Below are 16607 nucleotides of genomic sequence, written 5' to 3'. Positions count from 1 at the left end.
GGATGTGGAGAAACTAGAAATCACAAACAATGCCAGTGGGAATGTATTAGGTTGGTGCAAAAGTAATTGCGGTTTTTGCAATTATTTTTAATCTTTTAAACTGTAATTACTTTTGCACCAACCTAATAAAATGGTACAGCTACTGTGGAAAACTGGCAGTTTCTCAAAGATAAAAAAGTACCACATAACCTAGCAATTCCACTCCAAGAAAACTGAAAATATGCTCACACAGAACCCTGGACATGAATATTTACACCAGCATTATTCGTAATAGCCAAAAAGTGGAAACAACCCAAATGTCCATCAGTTGTTGAATGAATAAATGTATGAATATACAACGGAATATGAAAAGGAAGAAAGCACTGAGACATGCTACTACATGGACAAACCTTGAAAACATTATACTAAGTGAAAGGAGCCAGACTCAAAGGCCACGTTGTATATGATTCTATTTATACAAAATGTTCAGAATAGGCAAATCATAGACACAAAAAGATTAGGAATGGTTGTCAGGGGACAAAGGGAAAAAGAGGAAGTGACTATTAATAGGTATGTGGTTTTTTTTGGGGATGATAGAAATGTTCTAGAATTAGATAGTAGTGATGGTTGTACAACAGTGTGAATACACTAAAACCCACTGAATTGTACATTTTAAAATGGCGTATTTTGTCATGTGAATTTAAAACTTTAAAAAAAAAAAAGGATAAAACACTTGTATCTTGACAAAAATCACTTCTTTGTTTTAAAATAAGCCAAAAATGCAACTCCTAGATACTGAAAATTGAAAAGTGAGCTTTAAACCTCTATATATGGCAAGAGGCAGCATCTTATAAGTGCGTCTCATTTGTATACTTTTTATAAAATTTCATTTGATGTTCATTTCTCTACAAGAGGTTACAGCAACCTTCTTCTGTAATGGGCCAATTCATAAATGGCTTAGGCTTTGCAGGCCATACAATTTCTGTCACAATTCCTCGACTCTGGCTGGAGCGTGAGCAGCCACAGTCACATCAATGGTGTGCGTGAGTTCCAGTGCATAATTCACAAAAACCAGATGCTGGCTGGTTGTGGCCTACAGGCCACAGTGGACTGACCCCCTGCTCTAAAATAAGAAGCATCTCCATAAAAGAGATCAACTCTGTTTCCAAACTGCATGCTGAGAAGTGGGGAAATGAATCCATGTCATTCAGCAGTTCTGTGTTCAAGCAACTCCTTTTTAAAAAGAAAGTGCTATACATCAAACTGGCTTATCAGTCAGCAAGTTACTATCTGTGCAGAGGTCAAATACCTGAAATATCACACCTGACAACTATTACTAAATCACACCAATTTCCAGCTTGATCTTCACACGAGCTTCAAGTTATAAATAACTATTTAAATAACCTGATGAGTTTTTCTCCTATTCTGCTCCTATATAACATACATACTTGTTGATCTGAGCCAAGAACATTCCTTTCAGTGCATAAAATTCAGCTGTCATCTCTTTTGTGAAGTATTTTAAGTTTGTAGATTCTATAACTTCAAGGCCCTGTTTAAAGAGTAGAAAAAAAGGTCTTGAAATTTCTAGACAATAACTTCATTAAAATATTTATCTAGACAATACATTCTGAAGGTCATTGACAAGTGTACTTCAAATTGACAACAGATTTGCCTACCGTATCTCTTGACTGACAAGTAGTATTTGAACTGAACCACTAAACGCGAAATTCACTTCTAGACACCTTGTGTTACTTATTATTTTTCTCCAAAGCTTTGTATGTCTAATCAGTTTCATTGTTTTTATTAATATTCCTCTGAACACTGCTACCCTCATACTTCTGCAGCTTGTTTTTTCCTTAAATACATTAAACCAAGTGCATGGTAGAACGGAGCAGACAAAATGCAATTAATTCAAATACTCAAGTGGTTTCCTTTCCCTTTCTTGGTTAGAAAGGACTGTTTCCCACTAATAAGGATATGTTTGTAGAACGTTCTAACCCTTTTTCCCTATTATCTGAACCAGGAGTTTCCACGTGGACATGCCCATCATTCTTTACCAGACCTCCTCGGCACAGGGGCAGGCCCCAGGTCCCCTTGGCACTCTACCTGCATACACTCGTTTTTCCCCATGACTCCTGCCAGCTGGAGGTAGCATTTGACTTGCTGTCGAATCTTCTGGAAGCAATCCACAATAGGAACGGTTGGAATAGTATGAATACGACTTAATATATCCAGAGCCACATTGACCAGTCCTTGTTTTCGGGCAATTTTTCCATATTGGATGATTGCTGAAGCTGATGCGTGAACTCCAAGCATAGCGTTATTTGAACTTGGATCATGCTGAGAACTATTTTCATACGCAGTTACAATAGCTAGAGACCAAAGAAATGACTTATCAGTCCATGCCCAACATTTTCAAAGTGTTCCACAATAAGGCTTAAATAAAAAATGAAAAACACACACACACGTGACTTACGAAAATGGAAGCTCCATGATAATCCCTCATCACTTTTCCTTGTATTTTATATCAAAAGTAAGACACAAAACGCACTACCTATCGAGCTGACTGCCACCATCTTGGCTGAGTCACAAAGGCTGCTCTAAACACACACATGCCTGGCAGGTTTAGGATGTGCCGAGGGGACCAGAAAACTGGAGAGGGTTCACATTGCCATCTGAGTGAGAGCAGCTCTCCCTTGGGGGGACTTCAAAGCAAAGAGCGCCACAACCTAGAGCACCGATCACAGTGGCTGGAGCCACTGCTGCAACAGGCAGTGTCCAGCAGCATTTCTGTTCTAGCTGGAAAATGTAACAGGTGCGGGAAATTCTTCCCGTCTTTCACCACCTTCATCTTTACCCTCTTCATACCACCATCATCTACCATACCCGCCCAAAACAGAAAATCTGGTAAAATAAAATAATAAAAGAAAAATAAGACATGAAACCAGAACAGTGGGGTGTCTGGAAAATTACATGATGAATGCATGCCGGACCAGGTAGGTTTACCCTGGTAATGATGCTGCCGCCACATGAAGACGCTGCTCCAGTGGGACAAGTCGTCAGACACGATGGGCAGCCTGTTCCTCCAGGTCTTCACCACCGTCTTCATGTCATGCAGGCTGTTGTTCCTCCCCAGGTTGGTCGGCTGTAAGCCTGCATTGATTTGCGCAGCTTCCTGAAGTTCAATGATTTGTTGGGCTGCCTGAATGGGACCGGCATAGGAGATTCCATGGTAAGCATTGTATCAAAGATCAAATGAGAAAATAAACCACAGAGTCAATCAGGAATCTGATTTATCACCAAGATCTCACAATTTGATTATGAAATGAAGCCCTCTAACTTACAGATACCTTACATTCCACATTTAACTTACTCTTCACCTCCAACACTACTCTCCTGATCCTTCCAGTTTTAAAACCCCAGCTCTGTGTGAGATAGGAGATGGGGAGAATGGTGTAGCCCCCAAAACAATTCTCTTTTCCAACTATGGTTGGCTGTTTGTCTACCAATGTCTAAGAAGTGACCAGTCTAGTCCTTCAAGCTTTCCTTCAATCAACATTTAAAATCCCACAGCCATCAGTCATCTTAAAACATGGTTCTGATGATGTCTTCAGGCTGGTATATACATTTTCAATCATGTCCCTTATGAGTCTGTCTAGTTCACTACCGTTTAAACCCCAGGTGTGTTGCTAACTCTAAACTTTCAGTGCCACCTCCTTATCGGGAACGCCCAGGCAACAACTCTGAACCTATACAAATTCTACTGGTCAAGTTCCACCCCCCTGCAAAGGGATTTCTCTCTTTTCTAAAGGCTTGTGTTTATTTTCTGTCCTATCTGCATGGCATTGAATCACAGTCTCCCTCTTATTTTAAATTTTGCTTTTTATGGATATGTCATCTCCCTCCAGGTGGATGCTCCTTTGAGGCAGAATCTGTTTTAAATTTTTTTACATCTCCCAAACACAGCAGCTAGGTCAGTACTCAGTATCTTATTGTTTGGTCTTAATTTTTAAAATTGCCTACAAGAATTTATGCTTTCCATCTATATTTCTAGCTCATTACATTTAGATTTTTTAAACCTTTATCTAATCCTCCCTCTGACCAAAAGCTTACTGAAAATAGAACAATGAGATGTTTGTTTTATAACAGATTTACTGATATATACTTAAAACATCACTGAAATTGCCTTTTAAAATATACAATTCAGTAGTTTTAAGTATAATCCGAGTTGTATAACCATCACCACTATCTAATCACAGAACGTTTACATCATTCCCAAAAGAGGCCCTGGATCCATTGGTAGCCACTCTCCATTCTCTCCTCCAGAAGGTGACACCCATTAATCTGCTTTCTGTCTCTACGGATTTGCCTATTCTGGACATTTCATATAAATGGAATCATACAATATGTGGCTACCTGTGTCTGGCTTCTTCACTTAGCATATATTCAAGGTTTACCTAAGCTGTTAACATGTATCGATACTTCCTTCCTTTTTATTGCTGAATAATACTCCATTGCATGGATGTACCACATTTAACTTATTCATTCATCAGTTGATGGTCATTTTGGGTGTTCGCACATTTGGGCTATCCTGAGTATCACTGTTATGAACATTTCTGTATGTTTTTGTATAAACATGTTTTAATTTCTCTTTGATTTATACCTAGGAAACTGCTGAATCATATGGTAATTCCATGTTTAATATTTTGAGGAACTGTCACTCTGTTTCCGAAGAGGCAGAACTATTTTACATTCCCACCAGCATGCAAGAAGGCTCCAATTTCTCCACATCCTCACCAACACTTATTGTCTTTTTTAGTCTAGCTATGTTAGTGGTGTGAAGTGGTATCTCATTGTGGTTTTGATTTGCATTTCCCTAATGACTAACAATGTTGAGCGTCTTTTCATATGCTTACAGGTCATTCATGTATCTTCTCTGGAGAAATATTTATTCAAACCTTTTGCCCATTTTAAAATTGGATTGTCTTTTATTGTTGACTTACAGTTCTTTATCCATTCTGGATAAAATTCCCTTATTAGATTTGCAAATATGTTCTCCCATTCTGTAGGCTGTATTTTTACTTTCTTGGTATTGTACTTTGAAGTACAAAAGTTAAATTTATTCCTAAGTATTTTATTATTTTTGAACCGATTTTAGATGGAATTGATTTCTTAATTTCATCCAATTTGGGTAGTTATCAGTCATTATTTCTCCAAATATTCCTTCTGCTCCCCTTTTCTCACCTTACTCCTTCTTGGATTTCCATTACAAGTATGTGGTACACTTGATGATGTCCCACAGGTTCTGAGGCTCTGTTTCATTTTTGTTCCTTGTTTTCCTTTGTTCCTCAGACTAGATAATGTCAACTGACCTATCTTCAAGTACATTGACTTCACCTTGTACTTGCTTGAATCTGCAATTGAGCCTCTCTAGTGAATTTTTATTTTCAAGTATTACACTTCTAAATTCTATTCCTTTCTTTAAAGTTTCTATCTTTTTATTGATGTCCTCTATTTGGTGAGACATCATTCTTATACTTTCCTTAAATTCTTTACATGATTTCTTTTAGTTCTTCGAACATATTTACCATAGCTAATTTAAAGTTTACAAATACTAATTCTAACAACTGGGCTTCCTCAGGGACAGTCTCTATTGACTGCTCTTTTCCCCCTACATATGGACCATATTTTCCTATTTTTTTTCATGTCTCATAATTGTTGAAAATTGAACATTTCAGATACTTAATGTGGCAACTCTGGAAATCAGATCCCTCCTCTCCTCTTTTTGTTTAGGATGTTTCTGTTTAATGATTTTCTTCTCAGACTAATTCTATAAAGTCTATATTATTTGTAGAATGCAACCACTCGAGTCTCTGCTCGTTAGCTTAGTGGTCAGCTAATGATTAAACAGAGATATCCTTAAAGACCTGAAACAATGAGACTCCCTTTACCAAGGGGTTCTGTGTGCCTGTTGTAGCATGCCTTCAACACTCAGCCAGGCAATTTTCAATTCTCCCTTAGCCTTCACTTCCCATTTCTATACTACCTCAAGGTCAGCCAGTGGTGAAAGCTTAGGATCATCTCAAGTTTTTCCTGATCATGTGCACAAGATGTATATGGCCTTCTAGATTCCCAGAAATATGTTAGAGCTTTTCAAAATCCTCTATGGACATTTCATTCCCTAGTCTTCCCCTTACTTGGCCAGTCTCTTTTGTGCCCCTAGCTGGTACTGCTACATCAGACAGCTGTGATGTTAAACAATTGCCACTGACTGTTTATGACAAATGCCCCTGGATATGGCTTTCCTTACTAAGAGGGTTCTGAGTCAGGTCAAATAGTGACAAACTCTGTGCATAGGGCTTTTCTAGGGAGCTGCAATGCTGGTCAAATAGTGCCAGTTCTCTGGGGCTGGGTTTTTGTTGGAGTCTCTAAATCTGTTCTACCCTCCACTGGTGGCTGTTATTAGGCTGCTGGCTTTTCACAGCTCCTAGGATTGGAAACTATTGGTTTTCAAGGCTACTTGCAGAGCTGAGGAGAGCCGGAATGGGAATAAGACCATTAAACGCGACAAATCTTGCTATTCTTACTAAAACACAGCTGTTTTTCCTAATGCTCCCTGGATTGTTGCAAGTCTGTGTTTAATTTCCAGAGCTCTAAAAGTTGATTTTGACAATTTTCCCCACTGTAGGTGTGGCTTTTATGAAAAAGTAGAGCTTCTAGATGAACTATTCCAGATGATCTGTCTGAATATCATATTAATGCTGCTCTCTCCACAAGACTCAGACTCTGTTTCTCGTAGATTAGTGGTAGCCCAGGAATGCACTATTGGTGTTTTCATTATGCCAAAGTGATAGACTGGTCATTTAAAATCTCTATCAAAACTCTGGGGTCTAAGAATCAGTAAGATGGGACTGTTAACTGTGCAAAAGCACCAAGACTTTTCCCTTCACTTATTTTTTTGGGGGGAGTGGAGTGGTAGTTATAGAAGAGGGGAGAGACAGAAGCCATAGTTCAAAATATGTATTTTAAAACTTAATATAATAAAGATTTTTTAATTAGGCATTGTTTCAACATCTATTAAATTTGGACAAAAGGTACTTAATTGGTTTAATTTTAAAAAAATAAGCACTTCTCGAACTCATTCTCTCTACCTTACTTGTCTCAAATTCTACATAAATCTGATCCTAAACATTAAGAATAGTTACCAAAATGATAAAACTGAAATACTATTAAATGGTTTCCTAAAGTCATTCTTATTGACCATGTCTTTATTTTCTTAAGATTTCTCAGTTATGTTGGTTGATAGTGCTTTTGGGAGGTGGAAATTATCTCTTTAAATACAGTCAGATTTTGTGCTTGTTCCAGCAGAACATATACTAAAATGAATAGTCGGATTTGTAACCTAGATAATCAACATTTATCAAAAGTCAACCACGAGCAAAGCAGTGGAAGAGAAATAAAACTACCTTTAATTTCACTGCCAAAATACTTGGATCAGTATTGTCTGAAATGCTGCATTTTAAACTCTATGCTTTAAATATACAACTACACAATAATTTCTCCTTAGTTACTTACAATTAATATATCTTGCACTGACAGCTTTTTCCTATTTTCATGCAATAACTTTTTCCTAATAGCTGCAATAGGCAACCCATCTTACTCGCACTTTTAGAGAATATGGAAGGAAAAGTCCACTCTTGGTAAAAAACTTTAGAATATTTTAATAATCTAGATTAGAGATGTTATATATCTGCAAAATAATATTACGTTAGTGCACACCTCGAGAAAAAGTAAAAGATAGTATACAAAAAGAAAAAATATCAAAACAAAACAACTGTTTCAATGAACTTCTGGTTAACTCTGAAGACAAGAAAACCTAAGTACATTAACATCAGTTTAGTCTCAAAACTACTTTTCAAGAGAAACAAAGTGTGACCATCTGCATTACGGCTGTAACATCAGCCTAGTTTTACTCACTCAATAACACTGGTAGCTGCTCTGCACCGGGCACCAGATAAAATAGGATAAAAGTTGGCACAGCCCCCAGGTGTGTGTGTGCATTCGTGCGTGCGTGTAGTGCACATGTGCATGGGGCTGGGAGGAGGAGGAGGAGAAGTATGTTCTGTGGAGAGGAGCAGCATGTGCAAGGGGATGTGGGGACAGAGTCAAAGAATTGAATGGTGGCTCGTGTGGCTGGAACAAATTGTCAGAAATAGTCAAGATGATACACAAAGGAAGAAGCCGGGGCAGAGTCTACTTAAGCAGCAGTCTTAAGCGTCTCAGAGGATGAAGTTCTCTAACTGAACAGGGGCATCCCACTGATGGTGGTGTGGTGGGCACTAAAGAATGTTCCTAAAACAAAAATGAAAATGATCAAAATCGCTCAGGAGGATGTCTCTGTCACTTAAATCCCTTGGAAGCTCCCAAAATAAGCAGCAACATTTTAGTCCTCTACGTTTTCACTGTGTCCCTCACTGTGGATGAGTTTAAATGAGAAAGGACAAGTGCAAGGAGTTTCCTCTCTGCCATCCAGCTCAGTTTACGGACCTATGCCTGGACCAGATGGGCGCATGACACTGTCACATGAATGCACCGTACCCACCTGGAGAAGAGGTGTGTGCACATGCGACACCACGTGGGGCAGCCGCCGCCACTCGCGAATGGCCAGGCTGCTGGCCATTTCCACCAGGCGCTCGATGAAGCTGAGCTGCTGCTCCTCAGGATGGCAGATAGCCAGGTATCCACGGTACATGTTGACCTTCCAAGCCATCTCCTTGGGACAACTTATTTCTACCTGGTGGTAAAAGAACATTACATAGAAAGCTATGGGTTCTTCCTCTGAGTAGAAAGAGTCAAAAACGAAAGTCATTTTTCCTGTAGCCAATTTTGCAAAGCAATAAGCAGAAATTAAGCTAGAAACAGACATGTATTTTCTTTAGAGAAGTCATGCATTTAGAGTATTCTTTCTGGGTACTCTCCTTTCTGAATACCAGTCAGTGGCCAATCTCGCTAGCTGTGAAAGCATGCCACAGGCTCCTTGCTTTAGGTCATCAGTAGTTCCAGAAAAGGGGACACTGATCAACACTGTCATGACAGACCAGATTAACAATCACCACTGGACTACAAAGTCAGCCGGCGAAGTTTTAAAGTAGTCAACGTATGCTCATCTCTATTCTGATAAATATCACAATAATTTTGAATTGTTTCCAATTCAACTGTTATCCCAGGAAATTAACCTAACTTGTTCTACATTATACAAGGAAGCAGAAGGCAGTGATTCGGGTTTGTAAGAATATGAGTGAACAGTCACAAATTGTACTGTCTTCTACAAGCCATACTTTATTATAAAATTTTCCCCAGATTTCTCATATGTTGGTTATCAGTTCTGCTGTGAAGTGCTGAGCATGGCACTATCTGTCACACTTCCTCGCCCTAACCCCAGCCCGGCTCCCACACACACAGCTACAGCCAGGGAAAGGCTCCACGTGTGTCCCTGAGAGCCCCAGCACCTGCTCACCACCTTCTAAAGAAAGCATTAGAACTCATCACATTTTATCAATCTCATTAAAAATGTAAATGATAAAAATTTAAAGTCTTTTCAAAAGTATTCTCTTTATGTAGAAGATGAAAGGCTATCTCTGTTGAGGAGCTGTATAGGACTTGCTGTGACAAGAACAATAAACATTCAATGTGAAGCACTTTGGGAAATAATAAAAATTAGACACATTTTAGTGCCATAATGCTCTGTCCAAATGATGTAAGAGTAATAATGGTAATAATAATGCCATTTATATGACACCTTGGTTGTTTCTTGGTATCTTACTTTTTCAGAGCACATTCATAGCCCCTCTTAGATCTCAACAATCCTTTGATGATGAAATTCAGGAAGGCAAACTTGTGAACACATCTGTTTCCAACATGATCTTCTAAAATTACACCAATCTCACATTTTCTGGACTTAAACACTATTTAACATAGGCTTATGTCAATCACAACACCTATCTCCTGTAACACTTAAGAACAAAGGCATCTGTTTAATTTCTCCTCCAATAAAAAAAATTACCCCAGCTAGTAAATCATACCAAGAAATGCACTACCGCAAGCAGCCCTTAATCGCAATTCACAGGAATAAAAACAAAAGTAATTTGAGGTTTTTATTATAAACACTGGCAAATGAGTAAATAGTACTATCAAGACCATTTGAAATTAATTTACTAAAGATTACCCAGGATGTTTATTCATATACTTTGAACTTTTTTTTAATCAGTAAGTGCATTACAATTTTTGGAAAATAATCAAAACTCTGTAAAAGAAGAAATTCATTTGTCAGACCCATGGACAGTGTGATACAGCACATATCCAGCTAAGTGAAATCTTGTAAAGGAGACTTAAAAAGGTTAGAGTGAGCTATAAACATTTATTCAGCAGAATGTTTATCTGAATAAAGAATAATCAACTATAAATGTATTCTGTTAGCAACATGTATATTTTTTAACCTTTATAAGTGACTGTTATTTCTCGGAGTCACACGAACTCCTTGCTTCAGATGCATAATTCCCCAGATCCCACCTGAAAGTCAAGATTCTGGCTCTGGAACCATTCTGTGGTTAGTAGTTTGTGACTATTTCAGTTCTGCAATCTTTTGCATTTTGTTAAAAGTGATATTAGTAATGAAATAAGCACTGTAGCCGCAGGTTAAATTTTTAGGCTCATCATTTCAAAGTGGCCTATAATCTCAACATGCTTTTGTAGTCTTCAGATCAAGACAAGAAAACCACTGTTGTGCACGTTAGCAAATGCTCACTGGGAAAGGGGGTGAGACCAGGATGAAAGCATTTCCCTCCTCTACACCCCGTTAACATGAACACCACACAGAAAAGGTCAAAAACTGTACACCAGCAGCCGGGAAAGGGGCCGAGGGAGAGCACAAGGGATCGGCACAGACGCAGGAAAAAACAAGGAACGAGAATTGCTGCATCAGAAGACAATGATAAGGTGGTAATACTGTGTTGTGCGGTTCGGATAACACACAGAGCTGCACTGTCCAATAGGCTTCTGACGCCCCCGACAGAAGCTTCCCAGTGGAAAAATGGGGACTTACCCCGCATGCCCACTCGCCCATCGAGCACCAGATTCCTCTGGATGGAGTTTAATTTTTAAAAGTGTGGAGCTCTACCAAGTTAATGACTCAACTTCACTTACACTACGTCACCATCACTTCCATTAGACGTAACGTGCTTTGAATATGACAGCTTGTTATACAACAAACTTCTACTGACAGCACCTCATCTGCCAGGCCTGGGCTTGTATGAGTCAGCACTGCTGTACTCACTTCGAGCAGTGCTTCCACCACCACTCAAATCCACTGGTAAAATTGACTCTGTTCTTCCAAATTTCTCCCGGCACTGTTACTTTGTTTTTCTCATAGAATCCAAGGTTTCCGCACCTAATACTTACTGTAACTGAATGATGACAAACAATTTATAATTTAACTCAAATTCGGGAAAGGGATTAGATAACCAAAAATAATTCCTGCTTCCCAACAGCTGTCTTTAATCTGCCCAAATGCCCAGCTTGTTCTCAGTGAACTGAAATCTCCAGAGAGATTTCACGGCTTTGGCAAAAGGAACCCACGCAGCAGTGGGGCATACAACCTGAGTGTGGACACGTCAACAAGGACGTGGGAGAGAGGTCTCACCTGCACCAACGCCTCCTTCATGGCGGTCCAGTTGGACACTCGCCAAGCACACTCCAGGACGAGGTACGGGTTTATGTGCCCTTTGGACTGGCCATATTCTGTCAAGGCTTCCCACTGGTTCAACTCCTTCGAGCACCTAGAAGACCAGGGAGTCACGAGCAATAGTTCAGTTACCAACAAACCAACATGTTCAGAAAGGGCAGGGGACAGTCATTTATTTCCATTCCACAGAAGGAACCCCCCGCCCTCAGAGACAAGTGGACTCCCATGGGCTTGGTCTGCTGCAAGATGCACCTGCCCTCCAGAAGCAAGTGCTCCCCTGAGGACCAAGACCTGCCCACTACACAGCCAAGGCGAGAGCAACGCACACAGCCAGTGGAGAGGCGGGAGTCATTCACTGATTCTCCAACAGACACTTTCAATTTACTCAAGACTTTATTCATAGATTTTTGTTTGTTCTTTTCTCTATGGAGCCATAAAGAAAGTAGCAAAGTTCCCTTTTATTTTTATTTATTTATTATTTTTTTGACATCATCATAGCTAATTTATTAATTTCCCAGTTCAAAGTTCCCTTTTAAAAACACTCATTATGAGAAAATTTCAGAGATTTTTCATGGGTTCCCTTAATTGATTTAAATCCACCACTGTCCGGCTTACCGAATCCAGTGATCTTCCCAAAGCTGATATTCTGGGAAAATAGCAGGGGATGCGTTACTCCTCTCGTGCTCTTTTTTGGCTTTATCCATTGCCTTCTCATAGGATTCCTGTGCCTGAAAGAGTTAATAATGCTTTCAAACTGCTGTTTAACGAGAAACTTTTCCACAGCCACTGCTCAATTATTTAGGGCAAGTTGATCACAGACCCAGAAGTGCCTCACATTCTTCTCTGTGATCATTTCCCCCCCCCCCCCCCCCCAGAATTCTCTATTCACAGAGAACAGAAGAGCGGGAGGAGAACCAAGAGTGCATAATTCCCCACACAGAATGGAAAGAGCAGGAGACTGCTTGGACCCGGGCTGAACTGCTCTGTTCTTCAGTGATGAGAGCAGGGGCCACAGCCTGTGCCTATGCTTCCAGAATTTCTGGGGCTCAGTGTCCTACACAAGGCTGAGAACTGTACCCATGACCATGGCCCACGCTACATTGCAAGGACATGCACAAGGATTAAAATTTAAACACGAAATGCCATCTACCTTCCATTTCCAACAGGACCAATGAGAGCAGCTAAAACACATCCCCATTAGCTTCTAATGGTGAAGGATTTAGGACTGAGCTTTCAAAATATTCACGTCATGTAAGTATGTTTCTCTAAATTGCACCTTCAATCAAAGGGCCTTTATGTGTAGGATAGATGCTTCGAGTAAAACAGTCAACTTCCTACTTAAATGTGAACAGACTTAGGGACACTGGAACATTATATAATGTAACCATGCAGCCCAGCCGTTTCATTCGACAGTATCTACCTGCTCAAAGAATCCATGCTGCTCGTAAGCAATAGCAGTTGCCGTCTCCGAATACTTGCAACGTTTCTGCCATAAACCAGCCCACATGTCTTCCTCTTGTAACAAAGAGTACAGTTCGGCAAGGGAATCCAGTATCTCCTGAAAACACAGATCATGGTTTCTGAGTGCTCACGACAAAGACTTTTCTTTCCTTCAGTAAAGCAACCTCACTGTGCTGGGATTTAAAATCACTTGGGAGATGGTTACTGAAACCTTGAGTCACTGCCAAGGAAGACATAATTCACAAATGAGGGGAGGCCTCACCTGCTGAGGTGGAGTTATGCTCTCCTGCTCATAAAATTCCGTTGTCTGCTTCGGCTTAATCTGCAGACTCAGACCTTTTTCAAAAGCCTGGTGCTCTAGCATTAATGTGGAGCGGAACCAAAGGTTGTGCGTTTTCCCCAAGTACTTCAGTACGCAGGGTCTGATGGGAATCGGAGGCACACACTGGGACATGGCTTCCACGAAGCAGTTCAGTGCGCTCGGCTGACAATCCCGCTGCACCTGGTGGCTGCCACTGCACAGGAACGGGCTGATCTCACCGGCGAGAGCCTAGAACCAAAGGTCATGTTAACTCACGTCTTCATTCAAAAATCAGCACGTCTTTACTCTCTGTCACAACATCTGCAAATATTTTTGATACTTCATGCTTAGATAATAGTCAGGAGTTTCCTCATCCTTTGAAACTCAATCGAGATTTTCTTTCATAAATACTTCTCAAACGGTAAAACTACGTTTTCCAAAAGAGGATGTTAAAATATACTCACATGCTGTTGTCTGTCAGACAGAATTTTCCACAATCTGGGGAAAAGCTGGACCCATGTCTTTTCTGCCAGTGTCGTGGAAATGTGACACAGCTGGACAAAAGCGCTGAGCAGTGCCCCAGTCTACAGAAAGAAGACAGATGAGTGTAGCCAGGCTTGAGCTGCTGCTAAACACCCTGCCACACAGCTGCCTCACACGTCCATGCTCAGGAGACACTGCTGACAGACTACCACATGCTTCTCCACTTCCAAACTTTCAAAGATCTGAGCAAGTGTCATGTAAGACTGAAAACATGGATTCTGAGCACCAGAAACCAACCCATAGTGCGCTTAGCGGCCAAGCACAGATGGGTACGGGACTCATCAGTGACACTCCTCCCTTTTGTAAAACTTCAAGGGCATTTCCAAATATGCCAGCGCTGAAAGGGTACCTGAGAGGTACACAGGTGCCATTAAAGCAAAGGCTGAAAATATGAAAGAGGAAATAGGAAAAGTACATGCATGTGATGTAAGTTATTTGCCAAAAGGTACAATTCTGAAGAACAAATCAAGGACTATGAAAGTTCAGTCTCTACAATTAACAGCAGACAAGAGATGGGAAAGTGACTGGAACAGACTAGAACAGAACACCCTACGAATGGGGCTGGAGCTGGGATCTGAAGGCCCAAAAAGCGTATCAAATCCACAGACACATTTTGTTGTTTTTGAAAATCTGAATTAGCTGCCAACTTTTCTTATAAACAGCCAGGTTTCTAGCCTGCTTGAAGCCCATGTGGCCCACCGAGCTCCTTAATGAGAACAGAACTATCCCTGTTTCTTTGTAATACTCTTCAAAAGTAACTTGGTACATATAGTCATAAGTGATTCTGAGTCATTATCCAAAAAACAATCATATCTATGATTAACCTGAGACTTGATGAAAACCAAAGAGCTTCCATCTGGATAGATCTCAAAATAGATGCATTTGGAGGTCCCCTTCCCCAAAAGTGGACTTGATTTACCACATTAACCAATTTTCTCCTTTTTTATTACACTTGAAAAATAATCCAGCAATGTCTCATCAGATATGTTTAGTAAACACTTTTACTATTTCTTTCAAAGGATAGTAATGGGGAATTAACCTTTTTTTCTTATTTTCTCCCATAAAACAATTTAATTCCTTTCTCAAATGTTTTTTTTTTTCAAAGGAGGGCGCAGCTCACAGTGGCCCATGTGGGGAACGAACCGGCAACCTTGGTGCCATCAGCATCGCGCTCTAACCAACTGAGCTAATGGGTCACCCCCTCTCAAATCTTCACATAAAACATACATTTTAGAGGCTCACAGAACTACGAATAGTTTCAGTTAAGAAAGGAGAAAGTGTAACTTGTAAAAGAAAACTTTACACTGATGTGGAATAATCCTGATTTAGGACTCAAAATATTCAGGAGGAAAAAAAACCAACAACTATCCCTCCAAACTTGCACACAGACCTTCACTTCCCGGAGAGTATCAAGAAATTTGTCATGTCTGTTGGTTAACATATGCAGCTGGTTTCCAATGTCCTTTTCAGAAAGTTCTTTGGTTTTGGGGGTACTGGTCTGATCTCCAGGAGCTAGTTCAATATCTATCTCTACATCCTAAAAAACAAACACAAATAAGCACAACAAAAAGTCAAATAGTTAATAGCCAAGAAACACAACTCTCAAACTTCTTCTTACACTTTTGGCAAGTAAAATTTTAATTCATTTCCTGGAAGTTTATAATTATTCAAATAATTTTAAATTCTAAAATAAACAACAGATTAACAGACCAGACCTATCTCTTTCTTTTTTTTAAAGACAATATAAAAATGTCACTATTTTGCTTTCATATTTAGATTATAGAAAGCAAAATAAAGTACAAACTCTAAACAATGAAAAATATGAAGATTATTAGGAATTATAGCCTATCATTCCTCAAAATGCAGCACAGCTGCCTAGCTGATTTGCTCATTCAGTATAGAAGAGTGACAGGCGAAATGTCAGCATAGGCTGGGCACACAGTAGGTGCTTAAAGGCTCTGGGGCGCTTACTCTGCTGCCCCCTCAGCTGAGTCCTGGGATGAGGAACCCCTGTCCAGGTAGAGGGGACCTTGTGGCTTCCGCCCGCCCTCAAAAAGAAAAAGAATAGTGACAGGCCACTGTGTAGGACCTTGGTTAGCACAACGTTTCATATGGCTCACTTGCAAAAAAGGAATAAACCTTATTTCTGTCTGAAGCTTCTGGGAAGTCACAGTCAAAATTCAATCATCAAATTAGCCTCTAAGTCAAGTTATCCACCATTTGGTATATGCCCTTGAAAATGCAGAACAATCCCTTCAAAGTTGGCAATTTACTTCACACAGGATTACAGAAAGAAAAGATCGCATCACCAAAGGATCTACTGTTTCCCCGAAAATAAGACCTAACCAGAAAATAAGCCTTAGCATGATTTTTCAGGATGACATCCCCTGAACATAAGCCCTAATGTCTTTTGGAGCAAAAATTAATATAAGACCCGGTCTTATTTTTGGGGAAACACAGTAGCGTTTAGCAACATAGTGAAGAAAATTTTTAATTTTTATTTGTTAATAAAAGGAGTACCTATCTCACACAGGAGAGGGAATAAACAACCCTTTTTAGAACAAAAAGGGTGCCTCCACCTTC

At 39.9% G+C, this 16607-nt stretch overlaps 1 protein-coding gene across 15 annotated transcripts in view; it reads right to left on the bottom strand.

The window, feature by feature from the left end:
• Positions 1-16607, bottom strand: part of TRRAP (transformation/transcription domain associated protein) — a 123374-nt gene that overhangs the window by 22930 nt on the left and 83837 nt on the right. For 11 of the 15 annotated variants that reach the window (XM_074313445.1, XM_074313444.1, XM_074313443.1 and 8 more), the window contains 10 exons: positions 15415-15561; positions 13946-14065; positions 13443-13730; positions 13140-13277; positions 12335-12447; positions 11678-11813; positions 8582-8773; positions 2953-3181; positions 2086-2351; positions 1428-1528 (listed from right to left, as the gene is read on the bottom strand). In XM_074313445.1, coding sequence (XP_074169546.1) covers positions 1428-1528; positions 2086-2351; positions 2953-3181; positions 8582-8773; positions 11678-11813; positions 12335-12447; positions 13140-13277; positions 13443-13730; positions 13946-14065; positions 15415-15561 — 1730 coding nt within the window. The remainder of the gene's footprint in view (positions 1-1427; positions 1529-2085; positions 2352-2952; positions 3182-8581; positions 8774-11677; positions 11814-12334; positions 12448-13139; positions 13278-13442; positions 13731-13945; positions 14066-15414; positions 15562-16607) is intronic. The other 4 variants (XM_074313449.1, XM_074313457.1, XM_074313455.1 and 1 more) reach the window with 1 other exon arrangement.

Source organism: Rhinolophus sinicus, linkage group LG10 (genome assembly GCF_036562045.2).
Source record: "Rhinolophus sinicus isolate RSC01 linkage group LG10, ASM3656204v1, whole genome shotgun sequence".
NCBI lineage: Eukaryota > Metazoa > Chordata > Mammalia > Chiroptera > Rhinolophidae > Rhinolophus > Rhinolophus sinicus.
The sequence above is the reverse complement of the archived record's forward strand: the minus strand, read 5'-3'. Positions and strand labels throughout refer to the sequence as shown.